Raw genomic sequence first — 27,278 nt, 5'->3', positions numbered from 1 at the left:
CAGAGAGGTGGGGATGAGCACTTACACTTTATATATATACACATACACACATTTTTTAATGAGCATATATTAGTCTAATAAGCAGAAAAATACAAGTAAAAACAAATCATGATTAGGAAAGCATTTCATAATTATTTTTAAATTTCTTAACATGATGAATGATGGGTATAGCTCTAATTTTCCATCCTTATTCATACAGACAATGATGAATTAAAGTTCATCTACTGTTATGGAGGAACAGCATAATCAGAGTTTTCACTTGATCATAACTTCCTTTCCAAACTCTGCTGCTCGACTCCAGGCACAGTGTGACATCCATGGGTGAGAATCAACTCTCTCGGCCAGACGTGTGTCAGAAAACCACCCGGTGTCCCTTGGCTTCTGTGACACCAGGTACCTGAGCAGACAGAACAACTGTGGGAGGAGAAGGCAGCCCCAGGTCATGCACTCTTGCCAGAGCAGCCCCTCTGAAGATTCACTGGCTTCCGTGGTTCTCCCCAAATCTAGGGTTTACAAGGTAGCCAAGATGCTCACACAGGGAGAGAGAAGGATATACTCTGCACAGAGAACAGAGGTAAAAGGGATCAGCTGGGACGTCTCTGGATTTGAGGAGAAGGAAGGCGGCCAAGGGCAAGAGACATTCGTGACGAGTCTCAGTCAGGGATGCGGGTGCTGCTCACAGGCCTCTCTGCCGCCGCCCGCACGCTCCACCCACGCACAGGGCTCACACGGCTGAGCTGCCCGGGCCTTTCCTGTCCTCTGCCTATACCTCTATCGTTTCTTCAGCGGCTAGAGGCTGGTCTCAACACCCCTAGCCAGAAAACAGGCAGGGGATCCTGGGGCCAGCGATTACCAATAGTGAGCACGTTATTATAAAGACGGAGGAAACCGTGGCTTTGAAAAGGGATGGGGGGAAAAGGACTAAATTTTCCAAAATGCAAATTTTTTCTTCTACCTTCCCCCATCATTTGCGCAATTTCTGTCAAGTCCAAACGTAATTTAAAATGAGGTAGGTAGTTTCTCTCTCCTCGTGCCTTCATCTTTGTCTTGACTGTTGAGGCCTGTGCCGTGAAAGCACTCGTGTCCCGTGCAGGGGGAGCACCAAGGGTGGCACCAGTGACTGCAGAAGCTTCTCAGTTGGCTATTTTCTCAATCTCGTCCAAGTCATCTGTGTCCAGTCTTTCTATCTTCTTATCTGGGGGAAGGAAAAGAGAATTCAAAGAGACCAACATGGGGTTACAGAGACACACACTCAGGGAAGGAACAGCACAGCAGGGAGGGAGGAAACACAGGTCTCTGCTGCCTAGGAACGTGCTGTGCCTCTGGCCACAGAGATCCTTCACTGAACCCCAAAGGCTTCCAGTGACTGAGCAAGGGACACGGACAGCAACAGCCAGAGCCGCAGGCCCCTCAGCCTGGCCAGGGGGGACTGTCATTCAAGTCCCTGAGCCCTGAGCTCTCCAGGTGTGCATTTGAGAACTTCCACATTGTAGGGAAGGAGGGGAATGGGACAGAGACAAAGGCCTCTCTCGGGGCCACAGGAAAACCTACCCTTCATCCTCCCCTCCCCCCCTGGACTTGCCCCTGTAAGGGAAGGGCCCAGCAGGGGACACTCCCAGGGACTCACTGAAATGCTCCTGGATTCTGTTCAGGATGTTCATGCTGTGCTTGCTGTCCACCATGTTCACGGCCAGGCCCCTCTTGCCAAAGCGGCCGGTGCGCCCGATCCGGTGCAGGTAGGTCTCGTTGTCCGGGTTCCCATCCTTGTCCACGGGAAGGTCAAAGTTGATGACGACAGACACCTGTTCCACATCGATACCTGCATGAAGGAGAGTTGGACAGGAGTAAGGATGGGAGACAGAAATCACTGTCGTCCACAGTCAGGCCTACACACACCAACCTCAGGTGGAAGGAACAGTCTGGGATGGGCCAGCTCTGGGATTCAGACAAAGGGGCAGGTAGCAGAACCCAGAGGGAGAAAACAGAACTGTGGCAGGTGCTGACCAAATTATGAAATCAGCCATCAGGCTCCAGAGAGCCTCTGCTGGATACCAGTATCTGGAGAAGCAGCTAAAGCCTCACGGGGGGCCCCAAGAAGAGCAGGCGCCGTTCTAAGCCACCAAGTCAGGACTCCTGGCTTCTGTGAAAGTTCTCCTCTGCCTAGGGAATCCAAACAGGCTCTCCTAGAGAACAGGATCTCCCGCAAACCACCGGAGTGTGCCCCAGACGAGGATCCCTCTCGCTACCCTGAGCCTGCAGACCAGGACACAGTCTCTGCTCACCGCGGGCACACACGTTGGTGGTGACCAGCACCTTCTCTTTGCCCTCTCGGAAGCGCTCGATCACTGCAGCCCTCTGCTCTACCACCATCTCACCACTCAGCAGAGCCACCTGGTGGCCTTCCTTTGAGAGCTCTGCTGCCAGCCAACTAGCTGTTTTGCGGGTCTGGAAGGAAGAAAACATTTCAGAAATGCAAGTACCTTAAGAGAATATTCTTGATATGGAAGACTACTAAAACTTAGCAGTTAAGCATTAAATGTCTTAAAATTGTTAACATGATGGGGTATAAAGAAGTAACCATGTCACCTGGGTGCTAATCTTAGAAAAATATTTAATCTTAATATAATCACAAGGGGGGGGAAATCAGAGACATTCTAAAGACTACTTACTAGTCTGAACTCTTTTTTTTTTTTTTTAAGATTTTTTGATGTGGACCATTTCCGAAGTCTCTATTGAACCCGTTACAGCATTGCTTCTGTTCCGTGCCCTGGCCCCTTGGCCCCGAGGCATGTGGGATCCCAGCTCCCTGACCAAGGATCGAACCGGCACCCCCTACACTGGAAGGCGAAGTCTCAACCACTGGACTGCCAGGGAAGTCCCTAGCCTGGACTCTTCAAGATGTCCATGTCATGAAACGTGGAGAAACTGTTATAGATTAAGGGAGTCTCAAGAGAGACTAAATGCAACAGACAATCTCTGATTGGCTCTTAGGTTTAACAGCAGCAGCCAAAAGCAATAAAGGCCCTTTTGGTACACATGGGGAAAGTGGCATATGATGGACTACAGAGAGGACACTCGCTGCATCATTGTGAAAGGTGTGACAGTGGCCCTGTGCTCATGCAGGAGCACGTCTCATTCTCAGGAAGCATTTAGGTGGGAAATGTCCTGATATCTACAACTGACTTTAAAATGCTTCAGCAAGGGACTTCCCTGGTGGCGCAGTGGTTAAGAATCCACCTGCCAGAAACTGACACACCACTGTAAAGCAATTATACTCCAATAAAGATGTTAAAAAATAATAAAATGTGCATAAAACCCTTACCCTAGAAAGGGACACAACAAATTTAAAATAATTACATTAGGCAAGATTTGTTTATATTGAATTTCTAATTCTTACTGTTTAAAACTGTCAGGTGCTTTATCGATACTTTCACAAAATGAGAAATGATTAATTTCTTTGATGGAAAATCATGAGTGCTACATGGTGCAAATCACCTGATAATTTAATAATGTAAGGCATGGCTTCTATCGAATTACATTTCAGTAGACAAATAACATGCTTACAAAAGGTTTTTTTTATAGTAAGTATTTATATACACTCATACTTTCTAAATATACTGAGTTACATTATGTCTGGAATAAAACAGTGAATCAAAAGGATCTATACTGCAGTTTTCTACCATATATGGCATTAGATATATATCCCAAAGCAAAATAACTGAAAGTATTTTATTAAATAAAAAAAAAAGAATCCGCCTGCTAACGCAGGGGACATGGGTTCAAGCCCTAGTCCGGGAAGATCCCACATGCTGCAGAGCAACTAAGCCCGTGCGCCACAACTACTGAACCTGCGCTCTAGAGTCCATGTGCCACAACTACTGAGCCCATGCGCCAAAAGCCTGTGCTCCGCAACAAGAGAAGCCACTGCAATGAGAAGCCTGCGCAGCAAAACGAAGAGTAGCCCCCACTCGCCACAACTAGAGAAAGCTGGCATGCAGCAACGAAGACCCAACGCAGCCAAAAAAAAAAAAAAAAAAAAAAAAAGATTCAGGAAAAAGTACAGATATCTCACACACAAAAGCTTATGGATAAAGCAAATGTTGACAATAGGTGAAGGGCATGAAAGTGCTCATTTCGTATTTTCTTCATCTTTTCTGTAGGTTTGAAAGTTTCCATTTGAGTTTGGGAAAACAATGCCACTCTAAAAAAATTTTTTTTTTAATCTACAAGTATTCCAATAATAGAGTAAGAGTTCTCTTATTCTTACATCAGTTAACAGAATTTTGATGTTTTCTTCAGCGATCTTAACTATTCCTGAAAAATTATTTTGGCTATTATAAATGGGGTCTATCCTTCCATTTTCTAAGTGTTTGTGTTTGACACTGGAAAACTACTTATTTTCTAGTAATTTTCTAACCAACCATCCTGTTTAGTTTCTTATTTTTCCTACAAACATCAGTTGATTTACTTGGGTTTTCTAATGTATCACCTACAAATGATATAAAGTTCAGGAGACTCTATGCTTAGACTATATATATGCCTCAGGATACTAAGAAGAAATTGTTTCTTACATCTTCACAAACCACTTCCTTTCCAGCCACAGGGAAGGAACCTGGTGCCCCAGCACTACGTGGCGCTGGCTGAAAGGGAGGGCGCGGGGCCACACCCTCCAGTGGAGCTCCTCCCCCGCAGGCCTCCTCCTGCTGCTGCTGCTACTCACATGGCAGAAGATCATGGCTTGAGCAATGGTGATGGCCCCGTAGATATTACACAAGGCCTGGAACTTCTCATCTCTGCTGTTGCACAGGACATAATACTGCTTGATGGTGTCCAATGTCTCCTCCTCGCGCTTCAGTTTGATGATGTTTGGGTCTGGGACCACTTTCTGGGCAAATTTCCAGACAGAGTCTTCAAAGGTGGCAGAGAAAAGCAGCATCTGGCAGTTCCTGGGAAGCATCCTGCAAGGGAAGGCCCAGGTGTTCGACATGACCCCGACCGAGTGTTTCACTGGAAGGAACAGAAGCACAGCCTCCCCAGGCTTGGATGACCTGCGTCCCCAGGAAGGTGGCAAAGCAGGGAGGAGCACTGCAGGGAGGAGGGAGGAGCAGACGTGGGGCAGGGACGGGTGGTGGTAGAGTCCCTAAGTCTCCTTCCTCAACGCAGGCTGGGGGTATGGTCAGTGCGACATGGAAACGGCCCACCAAACAAATGCCTCTGAAAGCTGCAGAGTAAAGAACCTGGCAGGGGCAAGAAGAGGAGGGTGAAGGAAAAGGAGATGACGCTGCAGATCAGGAGGCCGAGAAGTTCCTCCTGGCTCAAGAGTTCCTACCTCTGGATGCGGATGCTCTGATCTTGGTGGCCCTGAGTAGCTATCATCACGTCAGCCTCATCCAGAACAAACACCTTGATCTTCTTGGGGTCAATGAACTTGAGCTTGGAGCACCAGTCCAGAACGGTCCCAGGGGTGCCAATGACAATGTGCTCACTGATCTTCTGACCTCTTTCCACTGTGGAGACAAGATGTGTTCTGTGGGTATTTCCATGGCTAAACCTGCTTTCGAAATGAAAGCCTCCTTGCCCATCCTTCCAGAGCTAGAACAAGTTAATTCCAGATTTCAAAACACAGGAGTGTTACCCAAAAGTTTTGTGTTCTTCTACTATAAAATGGGCATAATGACACCTATCTCACTGCACTGTGGTCAGGATTAAATCCTACACAGTCAGCCCTCCATGAGTGTTAGTTTCCCTTTTTCTACTTTCTCCTGTAATTCCCCATCACCCAATTCTTTTTCTTTAGCATAACACTTATTCTTTTTATACCATCCCTTCACTCATGGTTCATTGATTTCCTTGTAAATTGGTAGTTTTGAGTCCTAGGATCCTGGCCCAGTGATTTTTTGCTTTGTTAGACATTCTAATTGTGCAGACAGTTTTCCTAAGTACAAATTCTCTTTGATTGAAAAAAACACATTACTCTCAAACTATAGCTGGTGGGAGTTGAAACTGATATAACCATCTATCAAAATTACTAATGCATGTAGCCTTTGACCAGTGCTTCCACTATTACAAATCAATCCTGTATGTACATGAATATGTGTGAAATAACATATATGCAAGGATATGCATGCATTAAAACATAACTAAGCAAAATACGACACACCGAATGCATGACACCAATGAAAGTATAAAACTGGGGGCTTCCCTGGTGGCGCAGTGGTTGAGAGTCCGCCTGCCGATTCAGGGGACACGGGTTCGTGCCCCGATCCCGGAAGATCCCACATGCCGCGGAGCAGCTGGGCACGTGAGCCATGGCCGCTGAGCCTGAGCGTCCAGAGCCTGTGCTCCGCAACGGGAGAGGCCACAACAGTGAGAGGCCCGCGTACCACAAAAAAAAAAAAAAAAAAAAAAAGTATAAAACTGTTTAGGAACTGATGTGGAACAATCTCCAAAATACATTATTAAATGTGAAAAAGAGGTTGCAGAGCAATTTGTATACCAATAGGGGCAAAAAAGAATACATGTAATATAGGTACATGCGCGTGTGAGTGTTCTATCTCATCTATCTCTATTGCCGTGCCATGAAGGATGCAGGATCTTAGTTCCCCGACCAGGGATCGAACCCGTGCCCCCTGCAATGGAAGCGCAGAGTCTTAACCACTGGACTGTCAGGGAAGTCCCTACACGTTATCACATTATCACTTGCCTGTGGCCACACAGACTATCTCTGGTAGGACATGTGAGGAACGGGTTAGTACTGGGTGCCTTTAGGCAGGCAGAACCAGGCGGTTGAAGGGTATGGGAAAAGAAGAGTTTCTACCATATATCCTTTTCAATTTTGAAACATGTGAATGTCAATTATTTTCAAAACAAAATTTAAAGTTCGAGGAGAAAGGGACTTCGGTCAGGAGTTCATTAACTCCATTGGAAAAGTTTTAAATGAACTCTTCAATACACTGTGGTTCTCACTGTCCACTGCCCATCAATCTAAATTGAACTTTAAAAAAAATGATACCTTAAATAGTTAATATACTAATCCTTCACACAGTGAAGTCCCCTGTTATTATAAAACAATCTAGAGAAGATCCATGTTGTCACAAGATTCTGGTACACTACACTTAGCTGCACCTATCAGTGTAAGACATCAAACACACACAAAAATACTAATAATTTCTGGTTAAAGTACTCTTTCTGCATGCTGAAACATGATGGTTTCCTCCAGGAAAAGCCCTTGTGTGGTAACTGTACTAGCCGTTTTTGTTTGTTGACTGACAGACAAACTACAGAAAATCAAACAGGGGGAGTTCCCTGGCGGTCCATTGGTTAGGACTCTGCGCTCTCACTGCCGAGGGCCCAAATTCGACCCCTGGTCGGGGAACTGAAGTCCCACAAGCCGCACAGTGCAGCCAAAAAAAAAAGAAGAAAGAAAATCAAGTAGGGAATTTGATATACACTTTGTTGAAAATGAACAAAGAGAGCCTATCTCTAAATGAAAACAACTGACTGTTACTTGTTGTCATGATAACGTTTCAGCTTAAGGGAAAATTAGAATTTTGGAACACTTCTATGTGCTGCTGTAGGTTTGAGAGTTTCTCCGTGTATAAACTCCTCTGAGTTGGTTGGTGGTGATATTAATGCACTTTAAATGCATTTAAAATTCTGTATTATGAAATATGTCAACATTTGGAAGATCAGCGTAACTCAATAAGACAGTATTTTCCAAATGACCAAGGTATGATGTTAGAAAATCACAGTTGGGCAAAAGATGCATTCAAAGTGCAAGGGAGACCAAGGAATTTTAATGTAACAGTACGAAGAATTCATTAATATGATTTCAAATATCACATGGCAACTAACTTTTAAGTAATTACCATTTGTTAATAATTTTGGTATGGCATCCAAAAAAACAATATCTAAAATTATAAGAAAGGCTAGATTTTCTTCATATCCTTCCAAAGTAAGTACTTGGGGTCCTCAATAATGTTTAAGAGTGTAAGAGAGTAAAAAGTTTAAGAACCGCTGCTCTAGGCGATTATAAACTGCTGGGTTGAAGGGATGTCTCTCTTTTCCATTTTTCTAGGTAATGCCAACTGCTTCTGGAAGTCAGTGTGCCAATGTATACTCCCCACTGGAGCACATGAGCCTTCCAGTTCTTCTACATCTTGGTCAACACTTCGTTTGTCAGACTTCCTCATTTCTACCACCTGAGAGGCATACAGTGGTTTCACCTGACGTTTCCCTGATGAGTAATGAAGCCCATCATCTTTTCATGTTTACTGGCCGTCTGAATTCCTTCTTTTGTGAAGCGTCTGTTCAACTGGGCCTCTCTCATCCATTTTCCTATTGGAATGCTTACTTTTTTCTAATTGATTTGTAGTTTTATATATTCTGATAACTTCTCCATTACCCATTTTCTACCTGCCCCTCCTCCCATTTTAACCCATATTTTCTACATTCTGCAGAACACATGAAAAAAGAATTGGTGCAAGGATTTCTGATTTGGTAAAAGCAAGTGAGCTGTACGTGCTCTTAGATTACTCTTACTAAAGCTGTGCTTTACTTTTAAGGAAAGGGAACTGACCCAACCTACCATCTTCAGTGCTCATCCCTCCCTTGTAAGCACCTTCCAGCACTCTGGATGCTGAATTCAAACCCTGGCTCCTCAGTGAAATACTCCACACTTTAAGAACCCCATGACTCATGCAGGGATTTTTTTTTTTTAACAACTTAAAATCTTATTTTAGGAGTGGAGAGAATTGTTAACAAATCAGCAAGTATTTAAGTAGATATGCTAAAGGCAACACTGGGCTCCAAGGTCAGACTGAACTAGAAAGTTGAATATCATCACCTCATCTTCAAAATTCAGATACCCAACCACCCGCCCCAACTCACGGCTTAGGTCTTGCCCCTTTATACTCACATTTATTGCCTCGAACAGCATAAGCAAGCTTTAGTTCTGGATGAAATCTGCCCATCTGCTCAATCACTTTTCCTGTCTGAAGCGCCAGCTCATATGTTGGGGAGAGGCACAGACACTAATGGGCAGATCATAGAAGACGAGTTTAGGAGAGGCTTGTAGTAACAGACAACAGGCTCTAAAGCAACAAGTACACTGATGTCATTACCACTTGAACAGTGTAGGAAACCACATCCTTGTCAACCAGGCCCACATTTCAGCTGTAGACAGAAGCCTTCAATAGGGAGCCCTGTCTTGGCAGATGCCTTCAGAAGCCACTGTTTAGGGCTGCTGCTTCCAAATCAATTCTACCCAGGTAAGGGCCTGGTGCACCATTGGGCTCTGCCTGAGCAACAGTCTGAGGCATCAGACGCATTCAGACTGTACCAGGGGCACCCTCGTTAGACAACCCCCCCAGATGGCGCAGCCATTCCCAGGATGAGCAAGCCAGGGGCCCCAGGATTCCACCCCCTCACCTGGGGGTATCTCTCTGCTGGTTCCACTCGGGTGAGCATGGCCAGGACGAAGGCAGCTGTTTTACCAGTACCAGACTGAGACTGGGCAATCAGGTTCTGTGGGCTGGATGAAGGAAGAACAGAGATGAAAATAATATTGGTTAATAACAATCAAGTGTTGGGACTTCCCTGGTGGCGTAGTGGTTAAGAATCCGCCTGCCAATGCAGGGGATACAGGTTCGAGCCCTGGTCTGGGAAGATCCCACATGCTGTGGAGCAACTAAGCCAGTGTGCCACAACTACTGAGCCTGCGTTCTAGAGCCCATGCTCTGCAACAAGAGAAGCCACGGCAATGAGAAGCCTGCGCACCACAACAAAGAGTAGCCCCTGCTCGCTGCAACTAGAAAAAGCCTGTGCGCAGCAACGAAGACCCAATACAGTCAAAAATAAATAAACAAATTTATTAAAAACAAAACAAAAAACAAGTGTCCAAACGTTCTTTCTGGGTGGTAGGAATAGGGATTTTCCCCCTTCATGCTTCTATTATCCAGGTTTTCTGCACTGAGTACAATGATAAACTTTTTATATGTTGTTAAAAAAACCCTGCTTAAATATTAAGTGAAATGATGATTATTTTAGATGGGCTCACACTAAGAAATCTTCATTCTAGACTCTAGCACAGCTAGAGTGCCCTAGTTTTATACCCCAAGGGGCCTGTGGAAATAAAGACTGCAGAGTAACATCTGTGCCCAGACAAATCCCTGAGCCATGTGTCTTCAGGACTCGGCCCCTACTATGTGCTCCCTTTTCTCATCTTTACAGAAAATTTAAGAGAACAAGTCAGATGCTTTAGAGGGAACTTTCACATTTCACTTCAGGTAACCCAATGTCATGGGAATAGGTGGCTTTTTTTTTTTTTAATTTATTTATTTTTGGTTGCGTTGGGTCTTTGTTGCCGCGTGTGGGCTTTCTCTAGTTGCGGTGAGCAGGGGCTACTCTTTGTTGTGGTGCGCGGGCTTCTCATTGCGGTGGCTTCTCTTGTTGTGGAGCATGGGCTCTAGGTGTGTGGGCTTCGGTAGTTGTGGCATGCGGACTCAGGAGTTGTGGCTCACGGGCCCTAGAGCGCAGGCTCAGTAGTTGTGGCGCACAGGCTTAGTTGCTCCACGGCATGTGGGATCTTCCCAGACCAGGGCTCGAACCCGTGTCCCCTGAATTGGCAGGCGGATTCTTAACCACTAAGCCACCAGGGAAGTCCTAGGTGGCATTTTTATCATTAAAAAAGAGGGACTTCTCTGGTGGTCCAGTAGTTAAGACTCCGAGCTTCCACTGCAGGGGGCACAGGTTTGATCCCTGGTCTGGGAACTAAAATCCCACATGCTGTGTAGTGCAGCCAAAATATAAACAAACAAACAAAAATAATACAGTTGAATGAAAAAAGTTGCTAAAAAAGTATGATACCATTTATGTAAGGTTTAAAAATATGCAAACTTGGAATTCCCTGGCAGTTCAGTGGTTAGGACTTGGCGCTTTCACTACCGAGGGCCGGGGTCTGGGTTCAATCCCTGGTCAGGGAACTAAGATCTCACAAGCCACGCAGCGTGGCCCAAAAAAAAAAAAAAAAAAAAAAAAAAACAATGAAAGCAAACTACGTAGTAAAAGGATAAAGAAACATGAGAGAATAATGACCCATATCAGTGATGCTCACTTGGGAGGGGGAGGGGGAGGGGGAGGGGCTGTGAATGGAGGGAGTTACATGGGGGCTACAACTGCCAACTAGATTAATGGCAGCTTTATTTCTTGGCAGGATGGGGTTACGGAGATGTTCCTGGTATTGCTCCTGATATTTTTTGCAGGTCTCAAAATTTTCAAAATTATTAAAAAACAATAGCAACAACAACAACAACAAAAAAAACAGTTTTTAAAACTGCATAGAATAACAGCACTAACTTTTTCTATCAGTTTTTATTAAGTGGAAAAGGCAGAAACTGTATTGAATTGCATCTGACTCTCTCTGCACCTGTCTAAGCTGTTCCCCTGAAGAAGCACGTTGCTCTGAACAGCCCATCTTGTGCTCAGGAACACTACAGCTCTTGGTGGAAGACGTTGAACCCAGTTCTGAAGAGGTGTACCAGGGTCCATATACTTACGGCTCAGCAAGCATCATGGGTAACGCATTCTCTTGTATCTTGGATGGTCGATTGAACCCCATGGCATAGACTCCCTGCAGAAGCTGTGGTTTCCTAGGAGGCCAGGGAGAGAAAGATGGATTCCTGGTTGTTGAAACTGTTTTAAAAGCCTAGAATTTTATTTTTCCCTATATCTAGCAAAGAATGATACTTCCTGTCAGACATATTTTCCTGTGCCTTAAAAAATACTAACTAAAACAAAACCAAACCAAAATCTTTCCCTAGTAAATCTTAATCTGAAACTATTATGCAATTTATAAAATCTGGGCTAGTTTCCTTTCTTGGAGAAATTCATCTTTCAGGAGACCCACAAATTTGGTTGGCCTTGGATGACAAACATTCCCAGGATACTGGAAGAATGGTACTTATTAATTCATAGTAGAAAATAAATTATAAAAGACATATCTAAAAATAAACACTGCTTACTATGCCGCTAAGATACAGAAGTCCCTTTAGGGGATGAGATTTCAGTTTTCATTTCTCAGTGCAGATGCTCCACTGAACCACAGTCATTTTGTGTTCCATGGGCCTTCCAAAGCCAGCTGTTCAAGAACTCGGGACAATTGAGAGGTAAGAAAATTGATTCAGCCAGTTTCTAGTAAATAGGTAAAGGGAGTTCAGTTATCATACTGAACTTTACAAGTGATTAGATTTACTTATTATGTCTAGTCAAAATCAAAACTAGAAAAGCACCAACTTTTTACATAAGTAGCCACACAACAAATATCAAATAAAGCTACTTTTGTAGTACATTTATAATAAGCTCTCTGCTACCTCTAAATTGACAGGGTGTTTGACAAAAATCCCACCACACTGTTTTTAAAGAAAAGTCAAACCAAGTCAAGAGTGTTCTCTAGGCCTCCCTTAGAGTTTAACAGGCTCTCTAAAAGGCAATTCTTCTGGCATATGGTGGTTCTCAGACACAAAGAACTTTGAAAAGTAACATCCATTTGGAAGAAAAGGTTGTGAAGCTTCGCAGATTCTGATTTGGTTGCCAAGGAAACAAAGTCACTACTGAAAGAGGACTCAAGTGATCCAAGAACTTTCAGTGGCTCGTTATTTTTCTTTTATTTTGCAGATCTTCTCAGTAAAAAGTAGACCAAGTGTATTAGGTGACCTAGGTTCTATTCTCTGTTTCCTTTGGCTACTAACAATTAAATCAGAAAGAACTTGCCTTTTCAAAGAGGACAGTTCATCACTGGTTGACCTGAGAACTCCAGTCCTTTAAATGAAAGGAACTTAAAGAGACCAGTGATACTTGGAAAAGCAACTAGCTGCTCGGACAGAATTTATGAATGGAAGCAGAGATGACAGACTTGCTGAAAAAAGCCTTTGACAGAGAAAATACACACAGAAAAGTATAATGTCCTGAAAATATTCACAAAAAAAGGCCACACTTTAAAAACCTTGCTCTTAGCTATTGCTGCATTAACAACTTGATTTGGTTCTAGTTAGCTCTCTTATTTTAAGTGTCCCTTACTCTAAAGTGGTGGCAATAGTTGGCAGAAACGTGGCCCCTATTTGCCTCCAGTGGGCATATGATAGATTTTGCTGAACCAAGGCAAAGAATCCATGCATTCCACCACTTTCTTATTCACTAGCTATTTTCTGTCGATGATTGGAGTCCTGGCAGGCAGCAAGAATGGTAGCTATGTCTTGTGTTACTCGTAACACCCAGCACAGTGTCATGTACATAAACCAACGACCCTAAATACCTCTTTACTAACTTACTGAAGGAAACGCAAAACTTGTCATAACATTACATAATTCTCTGCCTTTAAAACAAGGACATGTTAGAAGTCATTCTCACCACAGTGCATAAGTGTGCACACTTGAGGCTTAATTCTGGGTTCTGGATTTTTTAAAAAATTCTGGAACACTGAAGGCTGATTTCCACTGCAGTTACTGGGAATCCTGCACAGGCTTCTTGGACAGATTTTATGAAAGCAGATAAACTGTTCTTAACACTGTAAACCCTATAGTCTAACAAAAGGGCTTACCTAATAAGAAATGTTCCTGACATCCAGAAATCACCTGTCAGCCAATATTTTATTGAAAGTTCTAAGAGCATAAAAGAAAAAAGACTTTCAGCTATGATGAATAAATCTGTGGCATTTAAAAATCCCTAAGGAGAAGAACTGGGTAGCCAAGAGACAAGGGTGGAGGGAGACCATCACTTTTTCATACTTTTAAACTTTTGAATCATGTGAATTTATTAATTAGTCAAAGAAAGTAAATATACTAAGATTTAAAAAAAAAAAAAGTAGAAAGTAAAATTCCCACAAGATCTCTGATATGCTAAGTCTTATAAAGGAGGGACTAGCAAGGAACAGTTGTTCAAAGGAACGGATACTCACAGCCGAAGCTCCTCGAAGGACTTCACCGAGTAGAGTGGGGAGTTTGGATCTCGCTGCAGGACTTCCACTTGGTTGGTGTTATCGACAAGGTTGCTTCTGATCAGCTTGTTGAGTAAGGACTGGGCGGCTCTGTCCTCTGTAGGAAAAAACCAGTAGATCTTCCTCATACTCACTGGGCAAACCCCACCCTTGTGAAACCTCTCTCCCCATGTCTGCATCACACCTGAATGGCCCAGCAAGGTGGGAGAAAAACATAATCACACCAAAAGCTCTCACTTTAAACTCCTGACTGCTAGACTCAAGTGGGCTGAGCTGCCCAGCAAGACTTTATGTTTCTATACGCCAGTTATTCACTCTTCTCTCTTCAACTTCTAACCTCTCCACACTCTCACTCATCTAATGACCCTGCTACTCACTTCCCTGAGAAGTGAACGTAATCAGAAGCGCCTCCAAGCGCTGCCGTGACAACCCACACACCCACTTGCGTTTGTGAGCGTCCTTTCCACCTTCCCTGCTGTAACTATGGATGCACCGCCATGCTCCTGAGGCTAGCCCCTCTACTTATACAATGGGTCCCATTCCGTCTTTCAGACAAGGGCATTTCTCCCAGCAGTGACCTTCTCTCTCGCATGATCAGTTTCTCCCTCTAATGGATCATTCCCACCAGCATGTATACACGTTGTAACACCTTTCATCATAAATGTGCTTCCTCCTTTATCCCACATCCCCATCCAGTTACTGTCCCAGTTCTCTGCTCCCTTTTATGGAACATTCCCTGACAGGGCTGTCTATACTCATGTCTTCACTTTCTCTTTACTGAAGAGGTTTTTTTAACTTAACCTCCCCACCTGACCTCAACAGCCCTTGTCAAGCTCATCAATGACTCTACACTCTAAATCAACTGAACAATTTTTAGTTCTCTTAACCAACTTATTACCTATATATGACTCCCTACTTTTGAAACACTTCCTTCTTTTGGTTTCTGGGATACCACTCTCTTTTGGTTCTTCTTCTATCTCACTGTTTTCAATTTCCTTGGCTGATTCCCCTCATCTCCTTGATCTTATAACTCAGAATGCCTCTGGCTCCAGAGAGGCACGTCTTAGGTGATACTATGTCTCTTGCTACAGGGTTTCAAAGATTAGTTACCTTTATCTTCTTCATCTGTTTTCTCTGGAGTGGCATTAGTTTTGATAACACCTACACAAGAAAAGTTACCATAATCAGAAAGGCAAGTATCAAATCCACTCAAAAGGGGACCTCCCTAGTGGTGCAGTGGTTAAGAATCTGCCTGCCAATGCAGGGCACACGGGTTCAAGCCCTGGTCCAGGAAGATCGCACATGTGGTGAAGCAATTAAAGTGGTGTGCCACAACTACTGAGCCTGCGCTCTAGAGCCTGCGAGCCACGACTATTGAAGCCCGCGTGCCTAGAACCTGTGCTGCACAACAAGAGAAGTCACCACAATGAGAAGCACGCACAATGCAATGAAGAGTAGCCCCCACTCACTGCAACTAGAGAAAGGCTGTGCACAGCAACGAAGACCCAACACAGCCAAAAATATATATAAATAAATAAATTTATTTTTTTTAAAAATCCACTCAAAAGGTGGGACAATATAAATATCAAACCTTATTTAAGTGATCAAAATTTAAATAGTTGGTGTTTCTATACGTTTAATGGATTTTTATTCCTAGGAAGTTTAGTGCATAAGAAAATTTCAAATTTCTAGCAATGCTGGCTGACTTCAGAGTGATCAGATATGTCACCTCTGACTTACTTATTAAAATAGAGCATTAGTATAACTATATTTAAAATATAGCATTATGTTAGCAGACACAATTAGACATGAGAAAGAAAATAAAGTTATTAAAAATTAAAAGGAAGAGGTAAAATGATCACTTTTTTAGATTACAAAAGATTGTAAACTTGCAGGACTAAGAGTATCAACTTAAAAATGACTACAAAATAAGATATCTCAGTAAAAGATAAAAGAGCTAGGTACAAAATAAATAAATAGAAATCAGTAGCTTTTATAAATAGAGATATTATTGAAAAGATCCTCTTTATAACACCAACTAAAAAGATAAAATATTGCACCTAGAAATAAAATTAACAAAAAATATGTGAGACTTATATGAAGAAAACTTTAAAACACTCATAAACTAATGCAAAGAGATAAAGCTAAAAAGCTCATAAATAAATTAAAATGGAACTCTAAGATATTCAATTAACCCAAAAGAAAGCAGGAAAAGAGCCAGAGAAACAAAATATAAGGGGACAAACAAACAGTAAAATTGCTAACCTAAACCCAACCACATCAATAATTACATTAAATGCAAATGGATAAAATACTCCAATTAAAGACAGAGATTATTAGAATGGATAAAAAAGCAAGATCCAACTGTCAGCTGTCTACAAGAGGCACACTTTATTTATTTATTTTATTTTATTTTTTTGCGGTACCTGGGCCTCTCACTGTTGTGGCCTCTCCCGTTGCAGAGCACAGGCTCCGGAGGTGCAGGCTCAGCGGCCATGGCTCACGGGCCTAGCCACTCCACGGCATGTGGGATCTTCCTGGACCAGGGCACGAACCCGTGTCCCCTGCATCAGCAGGCGGACTCTCAACCACTGCGCCACCAGGGAAGCGCCACATTTTATTTTAAAATTTTTTAAAATTGAGGTATAGTTAATTTACAATATTGTATTAGTTTCAGGTGTACAACATAGTGATTCAAAATTTTTATAGATTATACTCCTACAAGAGACACACTTTAAATATAAAGACACAAATAAGTTGAAAGTCAGTGGATGGAAAGAGATACATCACGCAACCAGTAAGCATATGAAGGCTGGAGTGGCTCAGGTAATGCAGATTTTAAGACCAAAATCACCACCAGAGATAAAGGAGGATATTTCTAATAAGAGGTCCATTCATCAGGAAGACATAAATGTGAATGTACCTGGCAACAGATCTGCAAAACACAGGAGGCCAAAACTGACAAAATTAAAGGGAGAAATAAGACTATTCCACAACTGTTGTTGGAAATTTTAACACTTCTCTTTCAACAACTGGAAGAACTAGACCAAAAAGCAAACAAACAAAAAACAGTTAAGACATAGAAGATCTGAGTTAACACTATCAACAACGGTGGCCTAATTGACATTTAGAGGACACTATATCCAGTAACTGCAGGATCATATTTAATGGTTTCTGATCAAAATGGAGTTAAATTAGAAATTAATAAGATATCTAGAAACCCCCCAAATATCTGGAAATCAAACAACACACTTCTAAATTATCCATGGGCCAATGAAGAAATCAAAAGGGAAACTGAAACTATTTGAAGTGTATGATAAAAAAGAAGAGGAAAGTAAACCCAAAGTAAGTAGAAGGAAAAAAATACAGAGTAGAAATCGATGAAATAAAAGACAAACATTCAAGAAAATTAACATTGCCGAAGCCCAGCTCTTTGAAAAGATTAAAAAAACTGATAAGTCTCTAGGTAGACTCATCAAAAAAAAGAGAACAGGGCTTCCCTGGTGGCGCAGTGGTTGAGAGTCCGCCTGCCGATGCAGGGGACACGGGTTCGTGCCCTGGTCTGGGAGGGTCCCGCATGCCGCGGAGCGGCTGGGCCCGTGGGCCATGGCCGCTGGGCCTGCGCGTCCGGAGCCTGTGCTCCGCAATGGGAGAGGCCACAACAGTGAGAGGCCCACGTACTACAAAAAACAAAAATAAAAAAACAAACAAACAAAAGAGAACAAACACATACCACCAGTAATAGAAATGAAAGAGGGGACATCATATATGCTACAGTCATTAAAACATTCCTAAAGGACACAAAAAGGGATGTGAAAAAAATGGAAAGACTTAATCATAGGTTTTATAAAAAGACTTAATAGCATATAGATGTTAAGTTATAAATGTAACATGGTCCTAGGAGAAATACTAAAAGATTCTTTGTCTTCTTAGAACTAGTCAAGTTGACTATAACAGAATACGTATGGAAAATAAGAATAGCCAGAAACACTCTAAAAAAAGATCAATGGGGACTTCCCTGGCGGTCCAGTGGTTAAGACTCTGCGCTTCCACTGCAGGGGGCATGGGTTTGATCCCTGGTCGGGGACCTAAAATCCCACATGCTGTGCGGCACAGCCAAAAAAAAAAAAAAAAAAAAAAAAAAATCAATGAATGGGGACCAGCACTCACAGATATTAAAGCATGTCATAATGCTCCAGCAATCAGGAATATGATCCTGGTACATGAATATGCAAAATAAACTTGATAGGATAGATGAGAAAATGCAGAATTTGGTATATAATACAGGTGGGATCTCAAACTAGAGAGGAAGAATGGACTATTACAAAAGTGGCACTGAAACAAATCTGTAGCCATCTTGAAATTAAAAAGGTGAAACACACTAGAGAAAACACTTTGGATCCATACCTCGCAATCCACACCAGGAAAAATTCCAAAAGGATCAAAGACTGAACTACGAAAACTGACTCAAATTCCAGAAATAATAATGTAAAAGACTGATATGTCTGACTACATAAAAATGTTTGCAGAGGGACTTCCCTGGTGGTCCAGTGGTTAAGACTCCATGCTCCCAATGCAGGGGGCCCAGGTTCCATCCTTGGTCAGGGAACTAGATCCCGAATGCAGCAACTAAAGATCCCATGTGCTGCAACGAAGATCCTGCATGCCGAAACTAAGACCCAGCGCAGCCAAATAAATAAATAATTAATAATAAAAAAAAAGTTTGCAGAGCAAAAATACACAAGAAAAAAGTCAAAAGACAAAACTGACTGAAGTATTAGCAACTTCTATCACAATCTTAAAATATGAAGTTCTTCATATTTAGAAAAAAGATAAAAAGCTCAGTAGAAAAGGAAACACAAATTCCTTTATACTTATGAAAATATTCAACCTTATTAATGAAATACAAAATGTATTACACTGATCCACCATGTTTTACCTGTCAGATTAGCAAAATTTCAAGTTTTTGACTAAAAATTCTGTGGTGGGGCTGTAGGGAAACACTTTCATGCTTTACTGATAGAAATATAAATTAGTATAATACTTATGGAGGGTACCTTGAAAAATACTGATAAAAAGTACAATTGCATATGCCTTTGACCATGGATATCCATTTTGGGGGAATTTATTCTACAAACGTATTTGCATACATGTAAAAAGAATTAAGTTCATGGTTATTCCATGAAACACTTTATAACACCGAAAGAATGTGACCAACCCAAGTATCTATCAAAAGATGACTGGTTAAATAAATTATGGTCTATCAACACAATGTAATACTATGCAGTTACAAAACTGAGTGAGGAAACTCCATTTACTGGTAAGGAAAGCTTGCCAAGGTATGTTGTTGAATGAAAAAAAGTAAGTACACTGTGTATACTCTGCCATCTTTTGGTGAGAGAGAGAGAGAGGGAGAGAGGGAGAAAAATCTGTATTTGTTTTGCATAAAGAAACATTGGAAGTGCAACTGAGATTATCATACTAAGTGAAGTAAGTCAGAAAGAGAAAGACAAATACCATATGAGATCACTTATATGTGGAATCTAAAATATGACACAAATGAAGCTATCTATGAAACAGAAACAGAGTCACAGACATAGAGAACAGACTGGTGGTTGCCAAGGGGGAGGGGGCTGGGGGAAGAATGGAGTGGGAGGTTGAGGTTAGCAGATGTAAGCTATTATACATAGAATGGATAAACAACAAGGTCCTACTGTATAGCACAGAGAACTATATTCAATATCCTATGATAAACCATAATGGAAAAGAATATATAAAAAAAGGATGTGTATGTATGTATAACTGAATCACTTTGCTGTATAGCAGAAATGAACACAACATTGTAAGTCAACTATACTTCAATTAAAAAAAAAGAAACTTTGGAAGAATATTAAAAATCCAAAAACAGTGGTTACTTATGGCATAGGGTGGTATATGGGTTGAACTCTGTCCCCCTCAAAATTCATATGATCAAGTCCTAACCTCCCAGTATCTCAGAATGTGATCTCCTTTTGAGATAGGTTCACTGCAGATGTAATTAGTTAAGATGAGGTTGTTAGGATGGGCCCTAATCCAGTATGACCCATGTTCTTATTAAAAAGGGAAATTCTGGATGTAGACATGCACAACACCATGAAGGCAGAGACTGGGGTGATGATGGCAGAAATGCCTATAAGCCAAGGAATGCCAAAGATAGCCAGCAAACCATCAGAAGCTAGGAAGAGACATGGAATAGATTCTTCCTCACAGCCTTTAGGAGGAACTAAACCAGCTGACACCTTGATCTCACATTTCTGGCCTCCAGATCTGAGACAATAAATTTCTGTTGTTAAACCACCTAGTTTGTGATACTTTGTTGTGGGAGCCCTAGCAAAGTAATATAGGTGGGGAGTGGGATCTGGGTAAATGGTGGTCCAGGATGGGAAGGAGGCCTTTCACTTACTTATACTTTCTGAATTTTGAACCCAGATTAACCTTTCAAAAAATTAAACTAAAAAAAAACTTAAGGAAACATTATCAAGTGAACAGTGACTGTACAATCCAATAGTGATTCTTGATTTTAAGGAGTCAGAAGCTAGATAAAATGTGGAAAACGAATCTATCTCCATCATTAATGAAACCGAATTTACTGGTTCTCAAATCCAGTGCTGACATTTGCCAAATGTGCTAAATGAAAGCTCCTTTCCACGTTGCACCTATGGGTGCAAAGCAGAAGTGCACATGTAACTTGTAGTTACTAGTGACTCACCATTGGTATCTGGTTTGACTTTCTCCTCCTTGATCTGCAAATTAGTCATCTGAATGGGAATAAAAGGAAACACTTAAGAGTAGAGACACCTGATAACCAAATACCATGAATTACACAATTGACCATTAAACACAGGTTTGAACTTCAAGGGTTCACTTATTCAAGGATAAATGCTACTGTATTACTCAACCCATGGTTGGTTGAATCCAAAGATGTGGAACCACATATACGGAAGGACAGTGTTAGTTATTTGGGGATTTTCAACTGCAGGGAGGGTTGGGGGCTCATAACCCCCAAGTTGTTCAATGGTTAACTACATTTATTAAGCTCATGTACACAAGTCTAAATGGTAAAACAAAAAAGGGGGGAGGGTCTTACCCAATTGTTAGGAAGCAATATTTACTTATTTTTAATTTTAATTTTATTTTTTTGGCCATGCTACATTGTGGGATCTTAGTTCCCCGACCAGGGATCAAACCTGTGCCCCCTGCAGTTGAAGTGCGGAGTCCCAACCACTGGACCGCCAGGGAATTCCCAGGAAGCAACATTTTAAAACATTTACTTATATCAGCCACCCAATAAGCAGAGTGGTTGAAACTAGATACCAAGTATCTTTAGGTCTATATTTGTGTTATTCATAATAACACAGCTACATTAGGGTTGTAGGTTAAAAAAAGATTTGAAACCAATTCTCAGTAACTGCCTTTTAGGGAATAGCTGATGCTAAATACTAGATTTAAATTCTGGAGTACAGAATCATATCCTTTATAATACTTTTTGATTTATTTGTGGCTGTCAATTTTATACTTCTGACCTGATTCCTCCTGAACTCCAGTGCCACGTTTCCAAATGCTTGATGGGCACTGGATAGAAAAGAGTTAACACAGCAGGTCTGACTGCTATCCTTAGGAAAGCCAGCTTGCAAAGTTGGCCCCTGGTTGGCATCTGGAAACTTGGATTTGGAGAGAGTTCCCACCATTCCCAGAACCACTGAGGGGTTCACTAACTATCTTTCTAAAAACATGTGGTTTATGATAACACCTGGTTTCCTTCCAGGGGTCTGGAATTTTGGTACCTGCTAGGCAAAGAATGACGATGTCATAGACCCCTAATAAAAACCCTGAGCACTGAGTCTCCAACGAGCTTCTCTGACAACACTTCATATGTGTTGTTACAATCTGTGGCTAGAGGAATTAAGCAGGAATTAAGTGGAGCTTGTGACTCCTCTGGGAGAAGATTCTTGGAAGCTTGTGCCTGGTTTCCTCTGGACTTTGCAACACAGGCCTTTTCCTTTTGCTAATTTTGCTTTTCATTGTAATACATCACAGCTGTGAGTACAATCATATGCTGAGTCCTATGAGTTCTCCCAGGAAATCATTGAACCTGGACACCTCTTGGTGATTCCCAACACAGGTACTTACCAAGTTGTCCTCCTTACCTCAAATTCAGAACAGCCAAACATGAACTCATCACCCTACATATCAAATCTGCTGTTCCTCCCACTCCCCTAACCCTGTTATTAGCACTATATTAATACCACCTTGTGGGATCCAGGTTGAAAACAGTCATCTTTGCCTTCATCTCCCTTCTCTTCTTTTTTTTAAATCTTCATACCTCCACAATTATCTCTTGAATCCATCCCCTCATCTTCACTTTCATCATTCAACATAGGCCCCCTATCTCTGGGCTATGAGAGTAACTTCCACATTGATCTCCTTTCCTTTAGACATCACTCCTAATATATTCTGTTCTCTGCGGTCCAATAAATCTTGCTAGCTCTCAGATCTAATCTTGTCAGTATCCTTCTTAAAAACCCCCAAACCAGCCAAATAAAGCTTTTCATATTCAAGTTCTTTGTTAAGGGCCAAAGGACATTCCTACGATATTTTCAGTACTACTCCTACTACAGCCCGATGACCTTAAGCTGTGGCAAAAATGAGTTCTGATTCCTGTTCTCTAGGCAAGTCCAGCACTTCTGTGCATTCTATTCTAAAATGCCGTTCACCTTCATCTCTATCTTAAATGATTATTTTCTAATATCCAGCACAAATATAAACTTCTTCACAAGGAATTTCCCTGACTTTCCTACTCATAAACATCCTCTCCCCATTCAAAGTTCATTTCTCACATTATTCTTACCATTTTCACAGCACCTCCCACATTCTAAGCTTCCTAACTAGATTGTAAAGCTTCTTCCTAAACTTCCCTGGATTTAGCCCATTTCAACTATCTGCTGAGAAACTGACAATCCTCCCAAAGCAATAAAAGGTGACTGGAGAAGAAATGTAATTTAGGCATTAAAAGGTTACATAAGACTTCAGACTACATGGGACTTCCCTAGCGGTCCAGTGGTTAAGACTCCACGCTTCCACCGCAGGGGGCACAGGTCGATCCCCGGTGCCGCACCGAGGGGGGTGGGGGGAGAGACTTCTGACTACAGAAAAACCCTATATTCTTAAAATCAATGGTCCATTACCACCAAAGGTAACTTAAAGAACGGGGAGTCACAGTTTACACTATAGTTAACTTCCCACTGAATGGATCTTCATTAATCAAAGAACCAGTATATGAAATTAAATGTCTCTTTAAACACACATGAAACAATTTGTAGTGCCTCCCCCCGTTTGCAGTAGATTGAAACACTAAATATAAACCTGAATCTGTTATTCTGCAAATTGCTACAAACCGCCAACCATGTTAAGCATGCATCTAAAAAATGGTAAAATAAGAGTAGCAGAGAATCACTCAGAAACCAGATGAAAAAGAGAATCAGCACTGCGCCTTTTCTTACAATCCCCACTGAGGAGGAGGTGCAGTGCAGAAAAGACAGCATATATAGCAGGGACAGATTTGCCACAGGATAAAAGTCTTTAACTGGCCCAGATCAAAGGAAAAGACTCCATACTGGTCTCTTCTGCCTTAGCCGCAAATCAAGGCTAAGAGATTCCTCCCAGCAAACCTTTAGGGGTGTGTGGGCCACGGCCTGCCCAACCCAGGGAGCTCCCTGGACTCCAAGCAGGGTCGGCTTGGGCCCTCCTACTACGCTCGCCCCGCCTGGAGCTGAAGCCACTGACCGACTTGACAGCCGCTTCCTGCTCGTCCACTGCCAGGGCCCACGAATCGGTGGCCATGGTCCCGGAGGAGGAAGGCCGACTGGCGAAAAACACAACCGCACGCACGGCAACACCAGCCCCGAACTCTCTGCAGGCGCAAGAATCACACTCACGCGGACCGGAAGTGGCGATGCGCGAAGGTGACGTCAGTTTCCGTCCGGGGCGAGACGTCACCGTCCGCGCGGCGCCACGCAGGGCTTAACACCTGGTTTCGCTTCCACTCTTCGTGCCCACACCCGCTTTTTCCGCGGACTTCCCTAGGAGCCACCTCATCGTGCCTGGAAATCCGTAAGTTCTGTGGGGTGAAACTCGTAGACCTCACTTCTTTGCCTTACGTCACTCTGAAGTAACCTAAATTTTATTTTTACGTCTGCCACGTCTCATAATAAATGTGTAAGTCTCTGAGCTGTAAAGCCTTGCGCAAAGGAAAGTCCTAGGAGAAAACTATATGATTCCAGTTTCTGCTGTTAACGAACGAGATAACGTGTAAGACAGCAAAAAAGAAAGCGAAACCAAACGCCCTAAACCCCCATAATTCCACCACAAAAACCAAAAACAAAACCAAAAAAGCCCCCAGCGTTTTCTTTACCTTCTGGGTCCTTCTAATTTCTGTACATATGCATCGTAGCACAGGTGTTTTACATAGTCCTAAACAAAGTACACATACAATTTTAAATTTGACTTTTTATACGGCTAAGTATTTTTTAAAGTCAGTTGTCGATTTAATGTCATTGTAGTCCGTCAGTCTCATATCACGTAAATTATCTAAGTCCCCTTTCTCCCCCGCCGTTAGGGATATAGGTTTTTTCCATGTTTTATTATTAATTGATAACACTTCAGTGAGCATTTCCATCCTATCAAAAATCATATTACTTGTTTGCCTCCAGTTTACTTTTTGTCTCTCCCCACTAAAATATTAACTCTTCAAACAAGAGCAAAGACTTTATCTGTCTTAATCACAGTTGATTAAAGCACCTAGAAAAGTTCATGGCACATGGTAGACACCCAATAAATATTTTTTAATGTATGGCTGAATAGACTAATGAAGATTTTAGTTAAAATGTGTTACTCTAGGACACATTTCTAAGCATTGCAACATTTATGTCAAAATGTATGAATGAGGGACTTCCCTGCTGGTCCAGTGGCTAAGACTCCGAGCTCCCAATTCAGGGGGCCAGGGTTTGATCCCTGGTCGGGGAACTAGATCCCACATGCATGCCGCAGCTAAAAAAAAAAAAAAAAGATCCCGCATGCTGCAACAAAGATCCCACATGCCACAACTAAAACCTGGCGCAGCTAAAATAAATAAGTAAATAAATATTAAAAAAAAAAAAAAAAAGGATTGGGCTTCCCTGGTGGCGCAGTGGTTGAGAGTCCGCCTGCCGATGCAGGGGACACGGATTCGTGCCCCGATTTGGCAGGATCCCACGTGCCGCGGAGCAGCTAGGCCCGTGAGCCATGGCCACTGAGCCTGCGCGTCCAAAGCCTGTGCTCCACAATGGGAGAGGCCACAACAGTGAGAAGCCCGCGTACCGCAAAAAAAAAAAAAAAAAAAAAAGGGTAAATGGTCAGTAAGCACAAGAAAAAGAGCTCATTAAAAATCATTAGTTATTAAGGAAATGCAAATCAAAGTCACAATGAGATACCACTGCACACTGGATAGAATGGCTAAAATTAAAGATTGACCCACCATGTGTTGGTAAGGTTGTGGAATGTTAAAAAAAAAAATCAAAGGCACTTGTTAAAGATGATAACGCAAACTTTACTTAGGACCATCGCCATAAGTACAGGGATGACTGCAATGGGATTTTGCACCAGAGGAGAAAAATTTGGCTCAATTCCAAATACAGCATGTGCAAGTGGGAATTTATAGCCAAGGAACAGGGGAGTGGATGGAAAATTACTAAGAGGCAACATCAGGGTTAAGGAGAGTTTTTGTTAAACTGATGTAACAGGATTCTTGCTGAAGACAGGCCAGGATGATCAGACAACACCTGGGAGATGGTGGAGGATGAAGAACCTGACCAGGTAGTGAGGGCGGTCAGATATCAAGGGTGGGCAGTTCTTGTTAAAACTAGATTTTACAAGTGCACAGGTGGTCCTAGGAGACGGTTCAGGAGCCTGACTAAATGTTGGTCAAGCAAGGAAACTGTCAGGAGCAACTGGAACTCTCTTAAGCCTCTGGAGAGAAGGTAAAATGGTATAATGGTTTTGTATAACTGTTCTGCAGTTTCTCAAGAAGTTAAACCTATACTTACTCTGTGATCCAGCAGTTCTACTCCTAGTTACTATCCAAGAGAAATGTAACATAAAGACTTGTACACAAATGTTCACAGCAGATTTACTCATAATAGTCCCAAACTGGAAACAACCCAAATGTTCATCAGCAGGAGAATGGATAGGGGCTTCCCTGGTGGTGCAGTGGTTAAGAATCCACCTGCCAATGCAGGGGACACGGGTTCGAGCCCTGGTCCGGGAAGACCCCACATGCCGCAGAGCAACTAAGCCCGTGCACCACAACTACGGAGCCTGTGCTCTAGAGCCCATGAGCCACAACTACTGAAGCCCGCACGCCTAGAGCCCATGCTCCACAACAAGAGAAGCCACTGCAATGAGAAGCCCGTGCACCGCAACGAAGAGTAGCCCCCACTCGCTGCAGCTAGAGAAAGCCCGTGCGCAGCAACGAAGACCCAACACAGCCAAAAATAAATAAATAAATAAATAAATAACAGGAGAATGGATAAATAAATTTTGGTATATTTATTAAATGGAATACTTCTCAGCAATGAAAAGGAACAAACTACTGATACACATGATGAAATAGATGAATCTTACAGACATTATGTTGAAGGAAAGATGCCAGACACAAGAGATGCATACTGTATAATCCATTTGTATGAGAGTCAATGTAAGCAGCTCCTTGCAGGAGACCGCCCTCAGCAGGAGGCCCCTTTTCTTGTCACTTCAGTAAAGCTGTATAGTAACTAACTTTTAAGCCCAGCACCCCCATGTTCTACTCATCAACGGCCCAAGCACACCTTTCAAATCTTTTAGTCACACAAAGCCTTGCCTAATTTGTTGGTCCTTTCCGCAGATGAAAGAAGTAGAAGAGAAGAATAAGTGATGAACAGATGACCAGATCTCTTCCCTAGCTTCCCCTTCAGTAATCTCCCAAATAAACTCTGTGATCAAACTGTGTGAACATGATCACATCTAGAGGAAGATCACAAGAAGTTGAGGAGCCTGCACACAGTGGGGGATGGCGACGGCTCAGACCCCCAACTCAATGATGAACTGAGATTACTTCCCTCCTTCCCTTTAAAAGTTTCATGAGCAGAATCTTCGGAGGTGGTTTTTGGGGTATGTTGAGTCCACCATCTCCCCAGATTGCTGGCATTCTGATTAAAGGCACTTTTCCTTTTTACCA

The 27,278-nt window shown here is 42.4% G+C and overlaps 1 protein-coding gene and 1 long non-coding RNA gene across 2 annotated transcripts; one reads left to right on the top strand and one right to left on the bottom strand.

Moving 5' to 3' along the window:
- Positions 1–37: 37 nt before the first annotated feature.
- Positions 38–23,969, bottom strand: LOC308605437 (ATP-dependent RNA helicase DDX19A). Its single transcript, XM_081215469.1, has 12 exons — positions 23,813–23,969; positions 20,739–20,787; positions 15,101–15,151; positions 13,952–14,087; positions 11,556–11,648; positions 9,430–9,532; positions 8,918–9,032; positions 5,330–5,507; positions 4,721–4,958; positions 2,283–2,445; positions 1,628–1,819; positions 38–1,195 (listed from the first exon to the last, which is right to left on the bottom strand). The coding sequence occupies exons 1-12, from the start codon at positions 23,867–23,869 to the stop codon at positions 1,134–1,136; spliced, it is 1,437 nt and encodes a 478-aa protein (XP_081071595.1). The 5' UTR covers positions 23,870–23,969; the 3' UTR covers positions 38–1,133.
- A 48-nt stretch (positions 23,970–24,017) lies between these two features.
- Positions 24,018–27,278, top strand: LOC308605439. The gene is made up of 2 exons (XR_014013688.1): positions 24,018–24,139; positions 26,946–27,278. It is a non-coding gene; the product is annotated as an uncharacterized lncRNA (long non-coding RNA).

This window comes from Mesoplodon bidens, assembly GCF_964165515.1.
Source record: "Mesoplodon bidens genome assembly, chromosome: 18".
Taxonomy (NCBI): domain Eukaryota; kingdom Metazoa; phylum Chordata; class Mammalia; order Artiodactyla; family Ziphiidae; genus Mesoplodon; species Mesoplodon bidens.
The sequence above is the reverse complement of the archived record's forward strand: the minus strand, read 5'-3'. Positions and strand labels throughout refer to the sequence as shown.

What these genes read in the sequence shown, in the direction of transcription:
- LOC308605437 (XM_081215469.1), bottom strand. Translation starts at nt 23,869, where the DNA reads ATGGCCACCGATTCGTGGGCCCTGGCAGTGGACGAGCAGGAAGCGGCT. An exon ending in TCCTTCGAGGAGCTTCGGCT is followed by an intron (nt 11,649 to 13,951) that starts GTGAGTATCCGT and finishes CTGGCCTCCTAG; the next exon opens with GAAACCACAGCTTCTGCAGG. An exon ending in CAGAGCATCCGCATCCAGAG is followed by an intron (nt 4,959 to 5,329) that starts GTAGGAACTCTT and finishes CTTCCCTTGCAG; the next exon opens with GATGCTTCCCAGGAACTGCC.